Raw genomic sequence first — 26,556 nt, 5'->3', positions numbered from 1 at the left:
TATCTTACTTAAAGAGGCCCTTTATATATAGTGTTTGAGCCTGTTCTTATTACTCCTTGGTAACCCACTTGCTATTTTACAAACTGAGCCCACTTATTTAGTTACATGGTTCTAATAGTCACTAAAACATATACCTATAAATAATCACCTTTCCTATTTTTTCCACTGAGGTACTTTAGTCAACATTTTTTTTTTGCTATTTGAAAAAAATATACCCAAAAAATTCTAATTGATAAAACCAATTTTAATTTCATTTCTGCATTCCACTAAAGCCTTGGAATTTTGGAAATGCTTATATGTGTTTGATACTGTTCAAACTCCTAGGCCAATTTTAATATTTTTATTCAACAAATATTTCTTCAGTTTGTATTATAGTTTAGGCATTGTTCCAGGATTAAGAAAGTTGAGGAGGGGGAAATAGTCCTGGTATATGTTGTTATGGATATATATTTATATGAGAGGAGTCAGAAAATGGCTATATAAATAAATTTGAGCCAAAGTTTATCATGGAAATTTCAACTTTTTTCCATATACTGATATTTTCTGAGAGTATTATAAGACAATATTTAACAGAAATCAACAAATGAGGAGGATTGGGAACCTGAAATTCTTAAGGTTTTGTCGCTATTGAAACTCTATATTCTCATTGCTGAAGTTTTGAAACTTTAAAGTTATGGACATGGTGGCAATGACAAGAGGGGATTAGCTTTTGTATAACAATTATGTAATTACTGTTGATTCAGGTAGACCAGTTGGACAAAACAGCCCCTCACATCACACATTTGCATAATCCTTCTCAAGTGGGGTTATTGAAGAATGGCTGTTATGGTATGTACATCAATTCCCATGTTTTGAAGGCATCAGACCCTGACACCAATGATGATCAGATCATCTTTAAGATTTTACGAGGTCCCCTCTATGGACATCTGGAAAACACAACAACAGGTAATGGCTACCTTAATTCTTGTAATTATTTTTTTTAAAATACCCATTGACTGTCAATGCTATATAGTAATTTAACTAAGTGGAAGTCTATTTGATAAATGCCATCAAGGGCTTACTGATGATGCAGTTTATAAATCAATATTGGTGCTAAAGAAAATTTGAAACTGAGTTTTTAAAAATAAAACTTCCCACTATCACTATGTGCCTGAAATACACTTGTGAAAGACTTGTAATTCACATTGGTCTCAATAAAAGTTAAAAAAAATAAATAAATCTTGAGTGGGAGAACCAAATGCTGATACACATCTGTTTATTGTTTACAACTTTTTTCAAGAGCCAGATTGAAATATAGTCAGAGGAATATATAGTGCCAGGACAAGATTCATATTTGTGACTAGTTCTACTTTTCTGTCATGAATTTTAAATAACAGTTCATTAAAGAAAATTAGAATGATTTATTTTTGTTGGTGTAATGGTTTCTGTAAATTGTATATTTTTTGTCTCTGATAACATTTCACCTTTGTCACTATTATATTTGATGACAATGATCAATAGCACTAGACAGGATGGCATAACATTTTTAATTATTTACCTTCCTGTTCTCTCTCTATTTCTTTCAGGTACAATATTATTAAGGCCAAATAAAAAGCTTAACCATATTTAAGCTCATAACATTTATATTTGGTTTGGCGGCCACACCTAACAGTGTTTAGGGGTTACTCTGGTTCTTCATACAGGAATTAGTCCTGGTAGTTTTCAGGGAAACACGGGATTTGGAATCTAACCAGACCCTGCCACAGGCAAAGCAAATGTCCTTCCCTCTGTACTATTGCTATTACCCCAAATGTTAATTTATTTTTAAGATATAAAAACTGTAAAATAAGATAGACAGAAAATTTTGTTTATTTAATATATTGTTTATTTTTTTTGGTAGGTGAAGTTATCCATGAGAAGTTTATGCAAAAGGACTTAAACAGTAAGACTATTCTTTACATTATAAATCCATCTTTGGAAGTAAATTCAGATATCGTGGAATTTCAAATCATGGACCCTTCAGGAAACTCTGCCACCCCTCAAATGTAAATTGCTTTACTTATTCAGTAGTTCTGATGATAATGTCCAGGGTGTTTCTGACTAGGAATATGAAATGTTCTTTTGCAAACCAAATTTAACAGATTAAATAGACCATTTCCTAAGCTCACAGAATTAATTTTTAAGAGGAATATTGATATCTATCACTGCTTGATTATGGGAGGCTTTAATGAGTATGACAAAATTAAAACAGATAAGTTGTGTCGTGATGGGTCATTCCTTTTATGCACATAAATGCATGCACTTTCAAGCATGAAGAAATATGTGAAATTCACTAACATCTAAGAATAGACTTGCAGACTCATGTACAAATTATGCAGCAAGAGGTCACTCTAGGACTGCATTAGCAGCAAGAGTCTCCAAAAAATATCTTAGCAGAAAGATTGAGGTAGACAGGAACAGTTTTCAAACCATTTCTTTCCTCAGAAAAATCAAGACCATGGATTAGGGAGAAAGTACAGCAGGTAGGGCACTTGCCTTGTACATGGCTGTCCCCAGTTGGCTCCCTAGCATCCCATAATATTCCCAAATAACACCAGGAGTAATTCCTGAGCTCAGAGTCAGAAGTAATCTATTGCATTGTTGGGTGTGGCCCCTCAAAATATCAAAAACAAAAAGTAGACTATTATGGGCTGAAGAGATAGCATGGAGGTAGGGCATTTGCCTTGCATGCAGAAGGACAGTGTTCAATTCTCAGCATCCCCATACGGTCCCCCGAGCCTGCCAAGGAGCGCTTTCTGAGAGCTGCCGATTATGACCCACTCCTCCCAAAGACTATTATTATTGCCTTTAAAAGAAATTAATACTAGCATAAAGAAGATGAAGTCTACACAGAGAAAAACAGTTTTAGGTAACACTTCAGAATATTATAATGAATAGATACTCAAAATAACTGAAGTAACAAATCCTTAAAATTTAGAAAATTAACAACAGGTCATATTGGTTCTATTCACTGGGTCTCTATTAGACTTCTGGAATATAGACATAAAATAATTAAACATCCAGCAAATAATTACATAAAGGTTTGTCATGGTTCATTTCCTTGGGCTGTATTTTTTTTAATGTTTGATGCACTTACTGACCAACTAAAAATGTCATGAATTTACCCTAATTTTAGCTTTTATAACATCCTATTAAAACTAAACTTCCTAAGTGAATAGTTATCTCATTAGTCTTTCTTTTATTACTTTATTTAAACACTGTGTTTATAAGATTATTCACAATAAGAGTCTTTTTCTCACAGTTACAGGTTGCTCATTATTGAGTTTCACTGTACAATGTACAACACCCTTCACCAGAGCATATTTCATATCACCATTGTCTCCACTCCAGTTTCCCTCCTGCCCTCACTCCTGCTCTCTCTCCCTCCTCTCTCTCTCTCCCTCTCTCTCTTTCTCTCTCTCTTCTCATCTCTCTCTGTGTCTCTCTGTGTCTCTGTCTCTCTCGTTCCTCTCCTCACACAAAATGTGGACAAAGCAAATTTTTCTCTATTATTGATTTGGCTTTTGAGCCTTGAATTGTATTCCAAACTTTGGCCAGAAGAGGTCTCTGTAGACTCTGTAATGAAAAATGCAACCTCAAAAATTCCTTCTCTAACTTCTACCTCCTTAATCCCGATAAAAGGTAAATAGTATGTGGTCCAGATTTATTTTTTGCAACAGATTTTTTTGGAAGGCGGATGGATAGTATATCTATGTGGATAGTACTATAATCTAAAAAATAGGTGTTTGTAATAAAGATATAAGCCCTGGACATTAAAATATAGTTGTGAGATTACACAAATATAGACAGCGACCATCCATTAAAACATCTCTAGCCTTAAAGAATTGATTCCCTAATATGACAACATCTATAGAAAATATATTTACTATTTTGAGACAAATATATTTTAATTTTCAAAATATTAATCCAGCTGCAAATACAAAATAAATATACCTTCATTTATTTTTTAATAGATCAACTTAAAATAAATGTACTATACTCAGCATAAGAATACTACTAATGCTGGGCCAGAGAGAGAGCATTGGAGGTAAGGCATTTGTCCTTCATGCAAAGGATGGTGGTTCGAATCCTGGCATCCCATGTGGTCCCCCGAGCCTGTCAGGAGCGATTTCTGAGCATAGAGTCAGGAGTAACCCCTGAGCGCTGCTGGTGTGACCCCAAACCTCCCCCAAAAGAATACAACTAATGCTGACTGTGCAAAGCACAGGGTGGCTTAACGAGAATTCCTCCCCCCCCCACACACACAAACAGTGCTAAATACTGCCTTATTATATCCTGACACTTTCACTATTACAAAGGGAATTGCTTTTGAAGATAATTTTTATCTTTCTTTTTTTCTTCTTTCTTTTTCTTTCTTTCTTCTTTCTTTCTTTCTTTTCTTTCTTTCTTTCTTCTTTCTTTCTTTCTTTTCTTTCTTTCTTCTTTCTTTTCTTTCTTTCTTTCTTCTTTCTTTCTTTCTTTCTTTCTTTCTTTCTTTCTTTCTTTCTTTCTTCTTTCTTTCTTTCTTTCTTTCTTTCTTTCTTTTTCTTTTTCTTCTTTCTTTCTTCTTCTCTTTTCTTTCTTTTTCTTTCTTTTTCTTTTCTTTCTTTCTTTCTTTCTTTCTTTCTTGGTTTCTTTTTCTTTTTCTTTTTTTTAATAATTTTTATTTTGACCACAGTGGATTACAAATCTTTCACAGTAATATTTTAGGTACATAGTGACATTGAATCAGGGACATTCTCACCACCAATGTTGTCCTCCCTCCACCCTTGTTCCCAGCATGCATCCCATATACCCCTCCCTTGCCCTTTTTTTTCTTTTCTTTTTTTTTTGTTTTTTTGGGCCACACGCGACAGTGCTCAGGGGTTACTCCTGGCTGTCTGCTCAGAAATAGCTCCTGGCAGGCACAGGGGACCATATGGGACACCGGGATTCAAACCAACCACCTTTGGTCCTGGATCGGCCGCTTGCAAGGCAAACGCCTCTGTGCTATCTCTCCAGGTCCCCTTGCCCTTTTTTTTTTAAATATATGTTTTGGCTCATACTAGACAGTGCTTGGGATCTCCCACCAACTCTATATTTGGGGGTCATTTCCAGCAGTGTTCAAGGGACAATGTGGTGGCCAAGAACAGAATCAGGGCCTAACACATGTCAAGCATGTGCTCTCAATTGATTGAGTTCTATCTATCTGTCTTTCTCTGACCCCTTAAGTTTGTTTGTTTGTTTGTCTGTTTAGAGTAGGCAGGAAGAGTAAAAAATAAAATATTTGGTTGGGGCCAGAGTGATTGATAGCTTAGTAGATGAGGTATTTGCTTGCATGTGGCATCTCATATACAAGTAATTCCTGAGTGTAGAGCCAGGAGTAACCCCAAAGCACTGCAAAATATATACCCAAATTTCTTAAGTTTTAAAATTTGACATATTATTAATTTCTGAATGGAGCAGGTATTTCAACTTATTTATAAACAAATGCTTTTTTGGAACACAAAGTATATTTATCCATTAAGAAACAATACTGTAAATAGTAGTTTATCTTCTCAAGAGTCACTAAGAATCTAGTTACATGTATAATACAAATTACAGGCATTTTAACATAATTATTTCTTTTTCTTTTTTATTTGATTTTGTTTCATAATTATAACAAACTTTGAGTTATATACCATCCAAAATAGTCATATGAAAAACTGGAGCATAGCAGTCGGATGTTGCTTTTCCAAACAAACACAGAATTTACTTTGTTTAGCTTGAATTTAGGCCTAGAAATTTTGGCTTAGCATCTGTGATTTTCATCACTACACTCAAGAATCTTGCTTACTTGATTGTAAAAGGTGTACACTCTTAATGAAAAACTTGCAAAGGGAAAGACAGCAAATAGCTCTCTACTTTTTTTGAAGATATTGACTACCAGATGAATGGAAAGTACAGATCTGTAATAACCCTGAGGTTTTCATCTTCAAATGCAACTTTCAGTTATTAGTGTGTGCTCTATGACTACTAGATAGAAAATTGTGATATAAATAATAATCAATAGCCACTAGATGTGGAGCCAAACTTCAGAGTTTGAGTTTTAATCTCTGATAGTGACCAAAATGATTACTGAAGCCTTAATGATCTCATATGTAAAATGGGGATCATTCCTCAATTTGTGTAAAAAAATCCAATGACATAGGCATTTTGTATATTTAAAGTTTTTAACAAATGTACCTTGTGGCAATTACAATATTACTCACCCATGTGGATTTGTACCACAATTGACTGAAGAAATGTCCTGGAGACATTTTATTGCCAATTAAAACCTATCTCTAATTATAAATCATTTTTGGGATGATTCACGATGTGAACAATGTGTTTATTAACAAATGAGCTAAATGCTGAGGAACTAAGTGTTCTTGTTTGGCTTGAAAAAGATTAATAGCTTAATACTCTGCACGTTTGAAGGGGTAAAAAGCTCTAGTAATATATCTTAAGGGACTGACATATGTAATAGAGGAGGTTGATGTTGAAGAATGAGAATAGTTCAGGGCTAGTAAGTTTTACTACTGCAACATTACTATGACCTGTTAGTACTGCAAGTTCAGTAGATGCTCCATTATAAAAAAAGATGGTTAGAAAATATTGGTTTATTTCACTAAGTGATTACTAGCACATTGGCTTTCTTGTTTTTTGGTTGCATTACCTCTCAGCATCATGGAGATGCTTTATGTGTCATTGAGAGGGCAATATTGGACACACTTTTCTCAATTTCATTTAACTAGAATAAATAACTGCCCCCATTAGTTCCCCATCCTCAAATAACTCATATATACAAATTTATATCGGATAAATTTGGGAGACAAATTTTTTTGAGAAGACAAATTATTACACTGTACATTTGCATCAAGGTTTAGTTTCCAAAGTTCCACATTTTAGGCACCAGACTAGGTGCTTACATGTATGCTTTGTCTAATTTAGTTTTCCAAAGAAAATCATTGGTTTGATAAGGGAGGGGAACAAACTTCAAGACTTTTTTTTTTTTTTGGATTCTTTGGGTCACACCCGGCAGCGCTCAGGGGTTTTTCCTGGCTCCAGGCTCAGAAATTGCTCCTGGCAGGCACGGGGGACCATATGGGGCGCCGGGATTCGAACCGATGACCTCCTGCATGAAAGGCAAACGCCTTACCTCCATGCTATCTCTCCGGCCCCAAGACTTTTACTGATTTATCTGAAGTCACTGAGCAGATGAGTGTCTTGGTGTGATTCACTCTCAAGTTTCTATTTGCTCTCAGGTTCAAATTTAAATTCTTGATCAGAGCTTCCAAAGTAAGTGACACAATTCACAAAGTTTATCCAAAAAAGCCTATGTGGATTCTGGGATGTAGCGCACTTCAGATCAAGACAGTTTCCTAATATGCCTTTTAAGTTCACCTGTTCCTTGTGCACATCATGGGTAAAATGAACTTAGAATCCAATTCTCACTAAAGTTCCCCACAACTGTGTGTGGCTGCTTCTCTAGCTGATTCTGAATTCCAACTCCTCTCCTCCCTCTGGCTTCCCTCCTTCAATTATTCTAATCTGCCTGCACCTCCTTGAAGGAGAAGGGCAAAGAACATAACAAAGGAAAGAGATTTCTACAAGTGAACTTCATAATGTTGGTGTTTTTTTTTTTAAGCAACCTTTGAGTAACTCCTTATAGGTGTAGAAGTTGTCTACAGATTTCTGCATGCCAGAAGTAGCACATTTTTTCTAGACAAGAGCTAGGAAAACACAAAGGAAATGAGGGAAATAGTACTTATTAAGCACCCACTGTGTACAGGTGCCTTATACATATTAACTAATCTTAATTTTCATCATTTGACATGCATAGGATTCTCCTCATTTTAAAGATAATGAAAGCCCAGGCCGTGCTAGACTGAGTAACTGACACTAATCAACACTGATAAGTAGTTGCAAAATGTGTCTGACTCCAAAGAGCTTGTTGTGGGTTTTCAGGATGCTGCCTTCTGGCTGAACACACGTCTCCATTATCACCCAAAAAGGGACAGAACACAGGGGACAAACACAGGTGTTCCAAGCATTACAGTGTAGAACTCAATAACATCATCTTTTAGTTGATAAGCCTTGAATGGAATACTTAAACTTTTCTTAACATTTTAAATATTTTTAAATCTTATGCTACTTGATTCTAAATGAAGTTCTATAGTTGTAAGAATAACCACAATTTGAGTATCTACAAAACTTTACACATCTCAATTTACTTAATGAGCACTTATTAAGTTTATTGAACTCCTTTGAAGTAGAGACTCATTATTATTATATATTGGTTGTAAGGAAAAACGAAGCATTGAATAGCTAAGTGCCTTTTCACACACTCTTGTTAACCTGGATTAATGTCCCAAATTCCAAACTGGTGTTTTAATCTTAAGCATTTCTTTCAGTTCCCAAAAATGAATAGAACTAAAGAAGTTACAAATATTATGAAATGATATGCTAAGACAACTCATGTACAAATTAAGTAGTCACAAAGTGAAATACCAATAATATATATTTTTGTTAATATATGTTGGCATTTGGGGATAAATCACTCTTGGTCATGAAGTGGGGATTGTGAAGTAGGCTGGGAGCTCTGTGTTTGCAGAATACCCTAGTCTCTGTCCACTGAATGCCATTATTATCTTTTTTTCCAGTTCTGATCATTAAAGCTGTTTCTAGCTACTGCCAAATCATAGGAAATTGTCTATGTGTTTACTAAGAAATCAAGCTTTATGGTAGAATTCGCTTTGTCACTATACATTTTTCTTTGTGTTCTAATAAAGTCCAATACTGTCCAAATAATTCAGAGTTAAGGCTAGAATGAGCACGTGAGTATCATTCAGCCTGTGCTAGAGCAATTAATTGCTCAATGGATTGAGCACATGTTTTACATGCAGAAGCCCTGGGCTCAATTTCTGGCACTGCATGGTCCATGGAGAAACTCCTGAATGGCTGAGGTGGGAGAAGTCCCTAAGCTGTCAAATGTGACTTATATAGAAAAACCAACCAAACAAAACCTCAGTTAGCCTAGCCTTTTCAAAGTGCAATGTCTGTGATACCAATAAATTTGTGGAAAGAAAAAGTTTCAGTGGTCTAGTAAGCTTGAGAAAGTGTGTTAAATAGGATTTATTCATTCATTTCACCAAAATGTATTAAGAAATTACTGTGTCCTGGTCAGTCTGTAAAGGATCTTTATAATTTATAAACTAAGCAAAGACTTGTTTATTTTAGCATATGCAATATCTAAATAAACTAAATAATATACATGATTTGTGCTTTGGAAAATTAAGAAGTTGATGAGAATAGGAGGATCACAGGTATTAGGGATGAATCACATCAAAGAGATTTTCTTGCTCCTGATTTTATAAGGGGAAAATCTTATAACAGTTTCATTTTCACTACTCCGCCACATAGAATACATTTAGTCATGGTAATTGAGAACTTCTGAAATCACACAGGAAAATGGTTGCCCACTGGAAATGATCAAGGCACAATTGCTAATGTCTGGAAACAGTTTTGATTATTGGAACTGGAGGTAGTGATGCTACTAATGTCCAACGTGTAGAAGCCAGCTGTTGTTAAACATCTACTAAATTTAAGATAGTCTTCCCTTCCAAAGAATGATCCCAAATGTCATAGGGTTAAAGTGGAAATACTTTCCCCAAGGGTCTTAAGGATCTGACACCTCGGGCAAAACTATTTGCATTGATTGCCTCCAGAGTTTAACAACTTCACCTGACTTCAATGGTAATAGAAGAATGGCATCATTGAAATGTATGATGATTTAAGCCAATCTTATCTACATAACATGTACACATTCCCAGAACTTTCCAGGCTTTGGTCCTAGGTTCTTGTATTTAGCATCTTCAGAATTCCATACAGACAGCTGTGTAGCTATTTTCTTGTAGGTAGATTTCCCAAATGACTGACTACATCTACATCATCATTTTTTTTCTGGGTATTTGTGTAGCATTTAAGCAAACAAAGTCTCAGCATAAAAAGATCTTCTCAAATCAGCACTGGAGTAAGCAAAAGAGCACATCTAAAACATGTATTGAACTTGCCTATTCTGGAGATAGGCAAGTGTATTGAGACTTAATTTTTGTTCCTGAAAAAATATGAAGATTGGCTTAAATATCATGATTTTTCAATTGATATTTATTATTTTCTGTGAGCAGTTCTAAGGAAAGATAGAACATAGTGTAATGACAACCTCAACTTCCAAGCATTAGGTAGCATTCTAATGGTGCTTCAGGGAAATACGATCTTTACCACAATATCAAGATATTTTATATTTTAAACTAAGCAGCATGATTTCTGTGGATCTCGATCTGCAAACAAATAGTAAGTATCATAAGTCCTCAGGGTCATCTGATATGCAGAGGAATACTATTTAATTTTTGATTACATAGTTATCATGAATAATATATTGATTATTGTTTATTATTATTGTTATTATTATTATTATTATTTTGGTTTTTGGGTCACACCCTGCAGCGCTCAGGGGTCACTCCTGGCTCTACGCTCAGAAATCACTCCTGGCAGCCTTGGGGGACCATATGGGATGTCGGGATTCGAATCACTGTCCTTCTGCATGCAAGGCAAACACCCTACCTCCATGCTATCTCTCTGGCCCCATAATATATAGATTCTTAAGATCTTGGACATTGAAGACCTAGAGATATAGTGTATAAGGCAAGATGCTTGACTTGCATGCAACCAACAGGAGTTCAATCTCTGGAACCATATATGGTCCCTCAGCAGTGCAAAGAGTGATCCTTAAGCATAACGCCAAAAGTAAGCCTGATGTAGTAAGCAGCACCTGGTAAGCAGTAAAGAGTATAGCTCCAAGCAAAAAAATACCAAAAATAAATAATAAATAAATAAATAAATAAATAAGTAAGTAAAAATAAGAGGGTCAATTGAAATGCTGAACCTTGCTTTGATTTAGCTGAAAATATTTGTATTTATTAACGTTACTCCTTTAGCTTTACTTTCTATCCCAGTTCACCTGTTTTTAACTTTTTTTCTTCTAGTCTATTTTCCCCTTTTTCTTATTTGCCTGAAACACTTAGAAATTCTTTGTAGGTAGTTTCTTCTATTGGTATCTACACATCCCTTTGGGTTGTTATCTTGTGATTCTTTAAATATTGCCACTAACTTCATTTATTGATATAGTTCATGTCTGTTTTATTTAGATATAGTTTAAAAATTGTTGCACAATTAGATAGCATTACACAGTTTTTAATGATAGGGTTTCATGCATATAATGTTCTAACGCCACAGCCTCTACCAATGTCCCCCTTCAGTTTACCTCACCCCTATCCAGTAAGTTCATCTTTGTAGATTAGCTTACAAAATATGTTGCCTTTGATCTTTTGTAATTTCCTTACAATGATTCTTGATAATCCCAAAAGAGAGCTTACTCAGAATCTGTTCCTTTTCTTCTGATTCACTTCACTCACATGATACTCTCCACATAGATCTATGTAGCAGCAAATTGCATGATTTTTGGTAATCGCTTAATGTATACAAATACCACATTTCTTTATTCACTCACCTGTTCTTGAATCCTGGGTTATTTTCATATTTTGCTCATGCACAATTTTAATTCAGTTGCAACAAAAATTCTTATAGTTATTTATCATTTTTAATAGGAGGATCTATTGTACATGTCAACAATGTTTAAATCTTGCATGCCAATTACAACTTTTATACCTATTGACTGAATACATAAATGTATAAATAATTTATATTTGTTATATTGTAATTTAAAATAAAATAGAGTAGTGAGTGAATCTATACAAATACTATGATTACGTAGCTTCATGAAGTTCTGTTGTAGTTTCCTGTTCCCAACCAGCAGGTTCTTGGAATAGGACTATGTTCTGCTGAGTTTATTTGGCAAATGAACTTGTCTATAAGCTATGACTGTAATACATAATTCATTCAGTGACATAGGTTATTGGAGAATAAATTGGCTGGGATAGCCTAGAGAACCCTAAGAGATTTATGAATTGCATGTTCCACATGGAGCTCAAAATTCCTGGATGTGGAAAAATGTCAAAAAAAAAAAAAGATAAATAGCCTAAAGCAGTGCTTCTCAAAATGGATATTGAACAATCTGAGAGAATACTGGAGCCATTTGGGAAAGGAGTACAATTGGGTGCAACTGGAGGCCTTTGCTATTTGTTCACTTAAGAAGGTAGCTGTCCTACCTTCTTAAATAAGCTCTGAATGATGTATCAGTGGGAAGGAGAGGGTTTTGGGAAGGGTATGTTAGACCCTTCAAATTTAGGCCCTTCAAGTTTAGACCCTTCAAGTTAGACACAACAAGTTTTAAAGAATCTCTAACCTGGAGAAACGACACTAGGGGGAATCTAGTACGAAGTTGGAGAAGTACTTTCAGGTAATCACTGGAAATTTTATAAATGTAGAGTGAATGAGAAATGATTAAAGTGGAAGCAGTACAAGTATATTGACTAAGATAGTAATGACTGTATGTGTCTTTTATAATGTCAAAATATATTGGAAAAGAAATGCTTAGGTGGAAAAAAAAAAGAAATGCTTAGGTGAAACTCCTCATTTTCTTTCACCTCATAAGGGGAAGTATTTCACGGGAAAAATGCATTCCTCTCTGCATTAATTGAAATAGCCAATGTCATGTAGAACTTTGTTTGAGAAAAAGGAATGATAGAGAAGGAAAAGATCTGGCAACAGGTTTATGCTGGGAATTTCATCTGTGCCCTCTAATAACTTTGGGGTTTTTGTTTGTTTTTGCCTCTATTTTTTTTTTTTTGCCTTTGAACAAGTTACTTAATTTCTATTAGGCTCAATATTCTTCTCTGAAAACCTACATTCTTTGATTATTCTGAGACTTAAAGAAGATAGTTTTCGTATTAACTCTTGTTAAATGTAAATTCATTAAATATTAACTTATGAGTACATTGTGGGGACAAAAAACTCTACTTTTCTATTGGGTTTCAGTTGTACAGCTGCATTCAAGCTATATATTAGCAGTCCTTTAATGTCTACCTAAGAAGGAACAGATAATGGTTCAAAAAAATCTGTATATTTTATTCCTAAGTTTATCCTCAAAAATGGCATGTTATTAATGTGAACCCAAGTTCAGAAACAAACTGTGTCAGCAACATTTCTTGATATAATTTTGAAGGAAGCCACAGATAATCTAGAAGAGCTCATAGTAGGCCTGAAAGATAGCAAGGAGGTAGGGCGTCTGCCTTGCATGAAGAAGGGTGGTGGTTCCAATCCCGGCATCCCATAAGGTCCCCTGAGCTTGCCAAGAGCGATTTCTGAGCGTAGTGACCCCTGAGCGCTGTCGGGTGTGACCCCAAAACCAAAACCGAACCACACCAAAACAACAAAACAGCTCATAGTAGTGTTCTTTCCCCCAAAGAAATGGATGCTTTTGAGACTAACAACTAACTAATGATCCTTTTTCCTTTAGAATACTCAATTTTAAGTGTCTTCTGTCACTATTAACTGTAGTACCTCTAAATTTTTTCATCTTAGTTTCTGTATTATATGATGTTATTTTATATTGGGATGAAGGATTGGGTCACACATGGTAGTCTCAGGGAGTACTCCTGGTTCTGTGCTCAGTGACCACTCTTAACTGATCAGAGAACCACATGTGGTCCTGGAATCAAATTGGGGTTGACTGGGTGCATGCAAGGCAAGTCCCTTAACTCCTATATCTTCTCACCAGTCCTAAAATGAAATTTTAATATGTGCTGCTCTGTACAGAGTTACTATAAGCATAAGTGAAATCATGTTTAAAGTTCTCTATGAATTCAAATGGGACATTCAAATGGAAAGAACTTTTAGCTTTGGTGAAGGCTGATTAAAATATTCTCTTAACAAATATGAATCTTCTCTCCTACAAGGGACCTCCTACAAGGGATCGCTACAGACACCTCTCCTGAGTTTATTTTTCATCTTTTTTTTTTGTGCAGTTTGGAACTGAAGTGGTCTCATATTGAATGGTCACAGGCTAAATATGAGGTGTGTGAGGATGTGGGTATATTATCCTTGGAAGTTGTCAGAAGGGGACATTCCATGGACTCAGCCTTTGTGAGTTTGAAGGTAACTCCAAAATATAACTACCAAGCGAAAACTTATGTATAGAAACATTGGTGTTTTATTCAAACTATTTTCCTATAAAAATTCAAAATAATCAAGAAAATTTTAAGTGCATGGGTACCACACTATTTTGCATGGATCTAAGTACCTCCTTGACCCCCGTTCTATGTTTATGATTTCTTACGTATAATTGTAATACAAATTTTATTGAATTACCATGAGATACATAGTCACAAAATTGTTCACGATAGGTCTCAGTCATATAATGTTCAACAGCTAACCCTTCACCAGTGCATATTTCCCACCACCAATGTTACCCCCCCACACACCAATTTCCCTCCTACCTTTCCTTTTCCCCAACCTATCCCTACTTGTATCTATGGTAGGCATTTTTCTTTTCCCTTTCACTCTGTTTATTCTCTCTTTCTTTCCTATTTTTTTTCCTTTTAGGCATTGTGGTTTGCAATATTGTTACTGAAGAGGTATCATGTATATCACTTACTACTTTAAGTCCTTTCAGTATCCAGTCCTTTCAGTTCCTAGATGATCAGCTCCAAATCTCATGTCATAGTGGTCCGTCCTTCTCTGCCCTAACTGTATTCCCCTGCTCTTTGTTCAAGCTTCCTACCATGGACCTGATCTCCTGGCCCTTGTCTCTATTATTTTTTAACATACTACCCACAAATAATTGTGATCATTTATCTTACATATATTTTTAAACATACTTTTAGATTATAAATATAGTCTTTAAGTTTATTATGAATGATAGATTATAAATATAGTCCTTAAGTTTATTTTACTAAGGAGATATATTCACCTTAATCACCTTGGTCAAAACTTCACTTTGAACAGAAAAGTTGTATGCTAGACACTTTTGGGGGATATCGACAACAAATTTTAAGCCCCATAGAATTTTTCTAGTAGACATGGGTGCCTTTCTTTTGTCTCTGTGGAAAAAATTAATCAGCATTGACTATCTTAAGAGATACCTAAGCTACTCAAATGTAGGAGAGCATAAATCAATACAGGCACCATAAAATGTTAGGGATTTTCAACAATCACTTTTGGATCAATCAACTAGCTGTTTCTTTACTTTGTCTTAGAATGTAGAATAACCTACGACTCATAACTTCAGGAGTTATTAGGAATTACTCTGACATTAATAGGCATAGAGAATGTAAAAGAATGTACAGAAGAATAGTGGTGAGTGAGTCCAAAAAACTCCCTCAGGCTAAGAATAGGGAACTGATCTTTAACTTCTGGGGGAAATAATGTCTCATTCTAATTGAGTCTTAATTTTAATCATACATTCACATTACCTGTATAACCTGATATACCTAAATTCCACCCATTTCAGACTCAGTTTCTACTTCCAGTGGACACAGGCTCTCTTCCTCAAATCTGTGGGTGCTTTATTGTTGCTAAAACAACAAACAACTTGGTGTGTCCTGTAATTTTCCAGCAGATGGTTTGCAGAAAAAGAAAAGAATCTGTCTGAATGGTTTCTAATAGTTCTCTGGTCCTCCATAGAAAGCGCCATATGCTCTAGTTGGGAATTTTGGGCCATACTCCATGCACCTTGCCAGAAAGAACATACGCAGTATACATGGAACCTTTTGTCTGCTTTAACTTGTGCATACTGTGAATCTGCAGCAGAATATGCTGGCCTTCATCAAACCCAATCTTGTTAAAATTCAGAAATTTTATCTAGAGTACTCCCAAACACAATATAGAATTTACTAGATACTTGACTAGGAGCAGGGAAGAGGGAGCTTTTAACCTTTGTTATTCATTCTGGTTTGAACTAGAATGATTTCTATATTCACCTTACCTGACAACTTCCTTTCTCCCACCTAGGATGCTGTAAGCACAGTGGTGGTAAATACTAGGTAATTACATATGCAAGAGCCATGCTGGGAAATGTAACTTCCAGCATATGGTGGAAACAGGTTTACAATGGGTTGCCTTTGCACAATGAATATTTGTTCAGGAGAGCTTTTGCAGTGTAGATAAAGAACAAATGGAAACTTACACCCTCTTCTGGGTAATGTTTCTACTGCAGCTCTCTTAGCAGATATTAGAACTTTTGATTGAAATAAGTTATGATCCAAGGCATCAGAAATATCATTTTTATGCTAATTGTGTATTTTCTTCCTTTGTCAGAAAATGAAGTATTGTGATGCCCTGAACACTGAAACATCTTTAAAAATGCAAAAGTAACATGCCAATTGTACATAACTTCTCACTCAATGACCTTTTCAAACTAGCCACAGACACAGCTTTTTCTTTTTGGGGGTGAGGGTAGGAGTTTTTTTATCTATACTCTGGGCTTACTTCTGACTCAGGAATCTGTCCTGGTGGCATTAGGGGACTACATTCCTTTATTTTGTTTTGTTGGGCCACATCTGGTGGCGCTCAGGTGTTACTCCTGGCTCTGCACTCAGAAGTTGCTCCTGGTAGGCTGGGGAGACCATATCGGGTGCTGGGGATTGAACCTTGGTTGGCCGTCTGCAAGGCAAACACCCTATCCACTGTGCTACCACTCTAGCCTCATATTCTTAACATATATTTAGGATTTCTGGGGAAGTACAAATCCATGTTTACCGAACTTAAAATCATCTCTGGTTTTTAGCTCTAGAGGTGAGATAAAGGGAATCACTCAATAGTCTGTCTGGAGCAGAATTTTTTTTTTTTTAAGGTAACTGACCTGATGAAGCCTCCAAACCTTTTAGTTCTAGGTGTGGATTTTGCTAAAGTGACTGTTCACCAGATTTGTAATTCCACTCGCTCTCATTCATATCTGTAAAGAGGGATGATTTTATTTGGACAGGAAAGAAACAGACCAGACTAGTTTTAGTTCATCTAATTTTAAGACTTATCTAGGAGTTTGCAGAATACATTGTCACATAGGTTGTCAGGATACCTGCCTATTCTTCCTTATCTCTTCGACAATCCTCTCTGAGGCACTATTTTAAAACTAGGTTGAGATTGTGGAAAGAGAGTGAAATAAAATGTTTCTCATAACAAAGAAAAATATTGTTTAAAACTCTTGTTACTTCTCCAATAACAGAGAAAAAAAGCTTTACTTTTACTGACACTGATATTAATCTAGAAAAAAACTAACTCTGTAGCCTAGACCTAAAATTATTTATTACAAAAAGGTTTATAGCATACTTTTACAATTACTGTGTTAAAAACATATTTAAGAGAATGAGTTTAGTATGAAACTGGCCTAGATGTTTCTCTATTATACAATATTTATTTTTGTTATAAATGACATTTTTTTCCCTCCTAAGGTTAACCAAGTGTCAGCTACAGTTGGAAAAGATTTTACCCTGACTCCAGCTAAACTAATTCAGTTTGACCCAGGTACGTATTGGCTACAGTTGGTTTTAATGTTTTTGTAAGAAAACCTGGAGATTGTAAGAAAGGCAAAATATTATGCAAGTTCAGCAACTAGAAACTCTTTAGGGAACTATATCATTCCATTCCAAGAAAGGTTAGTTTGGACTTGAGGGTTAGCATATATACACACATATAAAGTGAATGCTTATATATCTATACATATATAAATCAAGTGAATATTTATTCAAAATTAGAAGAAAGACCATAACAAATGACTTACATGAAACATCAAAGCCATGAAGAGTTCTAGGAGAAAAATTGATTTCCAAAATTATTTTAAAGACTGACATAACATATGATCATTTGATTGTTTCATGTTTTTATTAAAGTTTGCCAAATGTAATATACATGAATATTTCTAAATGATATCTTTAAGTAAAGCTTTGAAAAGAGACTGATCTAAGAAGAATTTGCACTAGAAAGTATTATTTATCACATGTAGTTTTAAATATGGAAGAAAATTTTGCTAGGAAAAAATTTTTGACAGGTGTTAGGTATGGTATCCATTTTCCAGAATGTTTCATTGTGTGAGAAATGCAGGCATAGAAATAGCCTATTGGAACCCAAAGAAAAATTATAAGAAGGTGACTTTAAGGTTTTAGTGGAAATTGAGCTTAAATTCTAAGCTATGCTTTTTAATCCTGATTTCTGTAGTGGGTGCAGACAGTTCTCACTTCTTTGCTACATTGAATGGTTTTCTCTCTTTCTTTCTGTCTAGTCTTCTGTCCAGATACAAGTGGAGTAAGTCCAAGAGTAACCAGAGTTTGTGTTTCATGCTCTCTTGTAGAGGAGATATTCTGTGCTGTGAGAATATTCCACCAAATGAAACTCTTATAATTGCCCGTCACTGACAGTTGATATTTAAGGCAAAGGCAAAAAGAAAGACAAAAAATGACTTAAATACAAACACCACTTTAAAACTGAAACTCATAATATCAGACATAGAGAGGAAATACCTTTCTACAACTTGCTGTAGGTATTATGTGTTTGAAGATAGCATTCATTTTCCAGGGTTGCCTTAACCAAGTATCCTCAAACAAGTTGTTTTATAAAATGAAAGCTATTTTCTCAATATTTTAGAGTCCAGACATTAAAGATTAATGGTCCATCGGGGGTCTGGAGAGAAAGTATTAAAGGTAAAGTACTTGCCTTGCTCATGGAAAACACTATTTTGATCCATAGCACCACATCTGGTCCCAAAACACTGCTGGAAGTGATCTGTGAGAACAGAGATTGGAGTGAGCCCTGAGTACAGCCAGGTGTGGCCCAAACTCCTTCACCCCACAGAAGGTGCAGGGTTGATTCCTTCTGTGAGAGGAAGGAGCTGTGGGTAAGAATTTGTTCTGTTTCTCAACATGCTCTGGTTTGTTAGATTCTGGTACTCCTTTGTTTTTGCTGCATCAGGCCTACCTCTACCTTTGTCTCTCTGTGTTATTCTCCCTATGTGCATGACTGTCAACTTTTCCATTTCCACAAGGATAACACTTAGCATAGATTATAGCTCCATCCTGATCAAAAATGTTTTGACTTTGCTTCTAAATAAAGTCATATTTTAAGGTACCGGGTGTTAGAACTTTAGCTTATGGATATTTGAGCAATACATTCAAACATTTTTTTATGTGCAACTTTATTTTTGTCTCCTTCCTGTCACATTCTAGCTTCTGACTTGCATAATTTTTTCCCTCAGGCTCATCATTGGTACATGAAGAGCTATGCCCACTGCATATGTAGTTGTTACTGTTCCTAATGATTTTATCAACCCTCAGATGAAAAGGGCTTACCTAGATTCAATCCCTAGCACCACATATGGTCCCATGCATATCACCAGGTGTGATTCCTGTGCAGAGATCCTATAATAATCCCTGTAATCCTGAAACAAAACAAAACAAAATAATGTGAGAACCTGAGAATGTGATACTACCCCATCCCTGTGGTGTCCAGAATTAAATACTCTACCTTGTAATGTTTGGGGATCCTCCAGGGCCATATTCGTGATGCTTAGAGGACCATGTGGTGCTGGGGATCAGGACTGGTCATTTGTAAGGCATGTATCATAACTCTTATACTCTCTAGCCTTGAGTTTACCTGATGTACTTATTATAAAGTCTTTTCTTTTTTTTCTTTTTTGTTTATTTTATTGATTTTTGTTTGTTTGTTTGTTTTGGACCACACCTAACAACTCAAAGCTTACTCCTGGCTCTATAATCAGGGATCATTCCTAGTGTACTCAGGAGGTAGTATGGGATACTGGGATTGAACGCAGGTCAACTGTGTGCAAGGTAAGGTTCTACCTGCCTAAAGTGTTTGTTTTCTACCACTATCACTAATCTTGTTGAAGACTAAATATTCTTTTTTTTAAAAATGATTGTTTTCCTTTAAAATATATGTTCTTAAAAGGTTTGCTGATTCTTAATTGGGAATGTCATCATTACTAAGAGTCAAAATGTTTTCAGAAAGGACAGATTTCTAATGTGGCATTTACTAAAAAACATTAAGAAAATGTCTTTCAATAAAGAAATCTGCTTTGCAGGAAAATTTCCAGGAATGGACCTCCTCTCAAAAGTGGGATATGTCTGCTTAAAAATAGCAGCTTCTGGCTCCTCTTTAGTATCTTTCATTTGTAGGACTTAGGAGGCCAGTTGAGGCCTTCTGAAATTGCTTATAATCTCAATGACCTAAAACATATTTTGCTCCTTGGAAGTGAGATGGGAAGGAAAACGAGACACCAAGAAAATACTTTTAATCTAATTAAACTAAAAATGTTGATTCAATGTCAACACCTGGTAGGCATAGAAACAAAGTTGAAATACAGGCAAACAAATCAGAAGCACTTGAATGAAACCTGGAATGTCTTTTCTCAAACCATCTGGTTCAACTCCATAAGGCCTTGTAAATAACATTTAATTTTTTTGGCATATAGGAAGAGGGGAAAGTATTTATATTCTTCAGAGAGAATCAATTGGCTAGAGCTTGGAAATACTGATTGTATTCAGTTTTCATTTGAATGTTTAATGCATGAATTTTGAGAAACAGTTCTCTAAATATGTAAAATATTCTTAATTATTGTGTTCTTTATTGTTCCGATTCTTTTGGGGCGGCTGATTTGGATCACACCTAGCAGCGCTCAGGGGTTGCTCCTGGCTCTATGCTCAGAAATTGCTCCTGGTAGGCTCTGAACCATATGGGATACCAGGATTCGAACCACCGTCCTTCAGCATACAAAGCAAACGCCCTACCTCCATGCTATCTCTCTGGCCCCTATTGTTCAGATTCAAAATCATTTTATGTCAGCTTTATTATCCATAAAGGGGAGCGTGTTTGACTCGGCAAACACTGTCATAACAAGCTAAGCCCAGTGTTTATGTCTCTGTATGTCTCTGAAGCTGAGAGTTACAGTTTCCTGCTTCAAACCCCTCTTCGAAAAGCTACGCATTGCAAAACGTGCTCATTGTAGCCATTAATCCAGACATCACCTCTGATTAAAAAATCAGCTCAAATTATTTTATATATTTTTGTTTTGCAGCTTAAAAAATTATTTTAATAAAGATACTATTTACAATCGCGCGGGGGGGGGGGTGCGAAAAAAAGTTTTCTTCTTCCTAGGCGGGCATGACAGAAAATAATTGAGCAGCACTGATCTATGGATGCCTAATTCTGCCTGTGTAGTACTCTGATTATTCTAACACAGTATTCCAGAAGTCTGTCCTGGCCTATGGTTGAAAGTCTGAATCTGGAGGCCCCAGGATCTGAGGTTCAAACATCCCTAATTAAGAATCTCCGTCTCTCTAGTATTCTGCCTTCACTTCTATAATTTTCCCACTTCTTCCTCTTAAATCAGGGGTCTCAAACTCAGTTTAGCTGGGGACCACAGGAGGCAAAGTTGGGGTGAGATAGGACCGCATAAGGGATTTTGCTTACCGAATATTCGCAATAAAACATCGCATTAAACATTTGTATACCCCGAATGGAAATGCTGGGGTATCCGAATGTTTAATGCGATGTTTTTCTTACTAATGCAATTTTTATTGCGATTATTTGGTAAGGGAATAATCGATATTTGAAGGCCTGCCACGGGCCACAAAATGTTGTATGGAGGGCCACAAACGGCCCGCTGGCTGCGAGTTTGAGACCCCTGTCTTAAATTCATCCAACTCAGAGCCAACACACATGTAGTATTTGTAATCTATTTGTTATCCTTTGGTATATAACCATACATTTCCATGAATAATTGGACTTTTTGGTATTAGCGTTTTGTTGTTTCAAAAATTTTAAGTCTTTACATCAGTATTTGGCTCAGTATCATATCTCTGTTGTCTTGCATAAAGTCTAAACATAAGTTCATAATAAGACATACGTTTTTGTGAATTTATTTATCCATGAGGAGGGAACGATCTTTCATTTCATATTAGATGCCCCAATGTTTGTTTTTGAAAAAAAAAGTGAAAAAAGATTAATTTTTTTATTTAGTTAAAGAACAATTGTTTAAAAAGTGATTGTTAGTTGAGTTTTAGACATATAATTTAACATTAATTTCACAACAGTCAAGGTGTTACCATACTCAGTCAGCGCCCCATACCAACCCCCTGCCGGCCACCTATGCAGGCAGATTAAAAGTTTGGTGGTTGCAGCTTATATATCATATTTTCAGTGTTGTTGAGTCTGTGCTTTCTAGATTTATAGCTATATGATTCTCCCATATCATCATTATAGCCTCAAATCCCAGTTTCTGTTTCCCCATTACTTTTCTTTCTCATTTTTTTCCTTCCTACTTGATTTTTTTTCTTTGTTCTTCTATGATAAAAGAGCTCATCTGTGTTTGTCTTTCTTCTTCTAGCTGACTTCTCTTAACATATCTTCTAATTCCAACTGGATTGCAGCAAATTTTATCATTCTTTGTAGCTGCATTTTATTCCTTTGTGTATATGTACCACATCTTTATAATACATTCATCTGTTGCTGATTCCATATCTTGGCTATTGTACTAGGGGCAACAATGAATAATTGTGTGCATATGTCCTTTTGAATAAATGTCTTTGAAGATAATTGTTTAAAAATTCAGGGCCAGAGCAGTGACGCAAGCCATAAGGCCTTTGCCTTGCCCGCACTAGCCTAGGACAGACTGTGGTTAGATCCCCCGGAATCCCATATGGTCTCCAAAGCCAGGAGTGATTTCTGAGCGAATAGCCAGGAGTAACTCCTGAGCGTCACCAGGTGTGGCCAGAAAAAAAATTAACTAATGCTAAATTAGTTAGCACCTTTTTTTGAAAAATAAAATTATTCTAAATATATTTAGTATTTTCTCTTATGTATAGCCAAAAGTAGATAACTGAACAACTTCATCTTCTCTTTTTCTCCTTTGGATTTGTGGATATTACCAGAGCTATTAGATATTATTCCTAAGTGGCTCTGTCCTCAAAGTTGCTCTTGGCCATGCGGGAATCAAATATCCTCCTGCATTTAAAGCTTGCCTTGGAGCCCATCAAACTCTATCCAACAGCCCCATCTTTTTGTTGGATATAACTGAGAGTTGATGAGTCCCCTTATAAAAGACATAAAGAAGAGGCATAAATCTGTAGCAAATAATCTGTAAAAATAAAGGAATCCAGATATTTAGAAGAGTAGGCTAGATGAGTGTTTACTTCCTTGTACTGTATAGAGGAGCTTATGATAATAAAATATTTAAGTAATCAATGAAAAAATGACAAACAGTTATGTTTTCAAAACATTGCCTTAGAAGATCAAAGCAAAATTTTGTGATCTTTTTCCTCATTAAATTTGATATTCTTTCTTTGTTAAAGAGTATTTTCTTTTCTTTCTGCCAACTTTTTGTTTCACATTAACTCAGAGATATTTTATAATTAGAATTTGTACAGACCAATTAGTGTTAGACAACCTCTGGAGATATTTCTTCCAGCTTCTATGTTAAGGATTTTTTATGATTGCTTTGCTTTTCATCTTAGCAGTGACAACACTGGGTGGATATATATCTAACATCAAAACTGTGATATATTTATAATATTAAATTGTTTCATATTAAGTTTTCAAAGTTATTCTGAACCAAACTTCATTATAATTTCAGGAACAGAAGCAGACAGAGGGGGAGCGAAAACTTTGCTCTTTCTATTTCTAGAAACCCCAGCCCATAAATTCTTTCTAGGAGGAGATAAACTATTGAATGTTACATCATCAGAAAAATTTCAGGCAAGAAAGATCTCAGGAAATGGGGGTAGTCGATGAAGGCAGCTGTCTTTGGAAATCAATCATGTCAAGGGTTCTGTGACTAGTATAAAGTACCATCCAATAATCACTTCTGTTTGCATAAACATCTTAAAATTTTTGGAGTTTAAGATTGGGGTACTTGTTTTTCCTTAAGATATAGAACCAGTTGGGAAAAATTACTTGGATCATATCTAGTAGCTTATTTCTTTGTTGTTGTTCATCCCTTGCATAATGCCACTTACTTTTTTTGTTGCAGTGTTTGCATTTAAACGGAATCAACATTGTCCGGGAACAAATGTGGTCTTTTAATATTATTTGGGAGAACAGCACGACATAGTGAGTTGGGAGCAGCACAATAGCTCACTCAGGCTACTGCAGTCTAACTGTAGACATGTTAATTAATATATTTCTCTGACACCTAGGTGATTGAAATAGCAATTAAAGAGTAATTAAAATGTTTACTTCTTGTAGGAATGTCAACTAAGATGTGGAATATAGCAATTACCTATGACGGATTAGAGGAAGATGATGAGGTCTTTGAAGTAATTCTGAACTCCCCTGTGAATGCAGTTCTTGGCACAAAGACAAAAGCTGCAGTGAAAATTTTGGACTCAAAAGGAGGTATTCTTTTGATCCTCATCTTGAAATCAGGAGCGGTCCTGGCACCATGGCTGCTTGCTTTCAACAGCCAAACATGCTTGATAAGGTCTTCAAATCAAAATGCTTAATTTCTTATCAAGAAAGCCATCTCAGTTGTGATGTCGGTCCTTTATTCTGCTTTCTGCTTCATGTGGTTTTCCTCCTGCTAAGAACTATGCTTGAGAAAAGCAACAAGTCAGTGCCATAGTTGTTTTTTTTTTCCTCCCCGTTTGTTGTTCTCACCAAGGGGGAAACAATGTTGGTGAGAATCTATCGACAATTATTTTCCCCCAGAGTTTGGAGGGCTGTAATTATCCTCCTCTGTTAAAGAGAGCTCTTAATGCCTAAAATGTGAGCCCCCACTGTAGTGTGACCAGGAAAATTCTAAGAGAGGGAGGAATTGGAGAAAAATAGATGCAGCTGGTTTGGGGATTCAGGAGCAGCTGGAGAATATTAATGAATAACCTTGGTTGCAGAGCCAAATAGGTCCTGGATAGTGTATTCTGAAGAACAACCTGGAAACTGAATAAAATAAAGACCAACCAAAGTCTTTAGTGCTCTCTGATGTTTTTCCCTGTCAAATACTGTCTACTTATTTGTCTAGTTTGCATTTGACAGTGTTCTGTTTTTACACCTGTCCTGCCTTCTATCCATGTGTTGTTCTTACCTGAAATCTATTATCTCTCCTTCTCTTTATCATACATCAATAAAAACAGATACCATTATATTTTTCCTTAATACTTATTTTCCTACAACATTTCTCCTCATCACCTTTCCATGCCAATTTTCTTTTGTATTCAGTACCATTTTATGGTCACAGAAGTACACAAAAACACAGGAAGCACACACCACCCAGATGGGTTTAGTTTCTTTTTTTCCCCATGTCTTCCATGAAATACTCATTGGGTAGGTTGCCAACAGAAGCCACTGGTTAAAATAGACTGAATCTTTGTTCTTTAACAGTTTCAGTATCTGTTACTGCTGGTGTTTATAGGTGTTATTTGATTTTACTGATATCTTTTAACTAATTCAATATTTAACCTCTAGAACACTGGGAAAAAGAATGAATATTTTAATGTTTTGGGAATGATAACTACAAAAGCCTGATATAGTAAGAAGTATAAAAATGTGAAGAGAAGTGAAACTTTTGCAAGCATAGGGTATGATTATAAAATCCTGACAATGATTTTGTTTGAGGCTTATGATATCAATGTTATGACTTTATAATCACCCTAAAGATGTTCTCCATAAGGGCACAGCTTTCCTGGATGGAAACTGATGAAGATTTGAGTAGTTTCTGGCAAATGGCAGAAATGCAACATCTGGTGGGAAAACCATCCATCTAAGTTTAACAACAAGCTGCTTGAGGAACTGTGTTGATGTGATCACTTATCTATTAGTATAAATTGAACTGACCTGCCATTTTGTCTGCTTCCAGGACGGTGTCATCCTTCATATTCCTTTACACCAAACAAGCACAACTCCTGGGAGAAGGACATTTGGCAGTCCTTGTCCTCTGGGTCTTCCTCACCCACCACTTCTGGTTCCTCTCATCTGGAGAGAAGACCCCATCAATCTTCTAAGCAGCTAGCCATCACCAGGGGAGACAGCCTGCGGGGCACTGAGTCTACAGATATTTCTCAACTGAGGCTTAGAACCAGAGGGAATGGCAAAACAGTAAGAAGGGGAACCTTCTGGATATGGTGTGTAGAATAGAGATCAATCAAAGAAAAAGATCTTGATGTGTTTGGGAAGAACTGGAGAAGGTGTTTTGATTCTTAGAGTGGCTGATTCTTTGCACAATCTTTGGTTCTTTGAAGAGTGCAGCAGTATCTTTTATTCACAAATATTATAAGGCCAATCCACTTTATTAGACTAAGTGGAGAAATAATCATTGTAATAATTTTTTGTTTTTTTTTTTGGATCACATCCAGTTGTCCTCAGTGATCTTGGTTCTGTGATCAAGGTTTACGCCTAGCAGTCCTTTGCGGCTATGTGGGGTGTCAGGAATTGAACGTGGCTTAGTCATGTGGAAACTTTCCACTGTTCTATAGCTTCAGTCTCCCCGTGGTATGCTATTTGCTTTTGTTTTTGTTTTGTATTCAAGATAAACAGGAATGACCCAGTGACTCTGGGATTGTTGGAATTTTTTTTCTTGGCTGT

The 26,556-nt window shown here is 35.8% G+C and overlaps 1 protein-coding gene across 2 annotated transcripts in view; it reads left to right on the top strand.

Annotated features, from left to right (window-relative positions):
- FREM1 (FRAS1 related extracellular matrix 1) overlaps window positions 1-26,556 on the top strand; it is a 44,772-nt gene that overhangs the window by 5,739 nt on the left and 12,477 nt on the right. The window contains exons 2-7 of one of the 2 annotated variants that reach the window (XM_049769341.1): window positions 744-945; window positions 1,880-2,024; window positions 14,004-14,133; window positions 17,427-17,499; window positions 24,226-24,375; window positions 25,832-26,070. In XM_049769341.1, coding sequence (XP_049625298.1) covers window positions 744-945; window positions 1,880-2,024; window positions 14,004-14,133; window positions 17,427-17,499; window positions 24,226-24,375; window positions 25,832-26,070 — 939 coding nt within the window. The remainder of the gene's footprint in view (window positions 1-743; window positions 946-1,879; window positions 2,025-14,003; window positions 14,134-17,426; window positions 17,500-24,225; window positions 24,376-25,831; window positions 26,071-26,556) is intronic. The other variant, XM_049769345.1, reaches the window with a different exon arrangement.

This window comes from Suncus etruscus, chromosome 1 (assembly GCF_024139225.1).
Source record: "Suncus etruscus isolate mSunEtr1 chromosome 1, mSunEtr1.pri.cur, whole genome shotgun sequence".
NCBI lineage: Eukaryota > Metazoa > Chordata > Mammalia > Eulipotyphla > Soricidae > Suncus > Suncus etruscus.
This window is presented reverse-complemented; position numbering and strand designations above follow the sequence as displayed.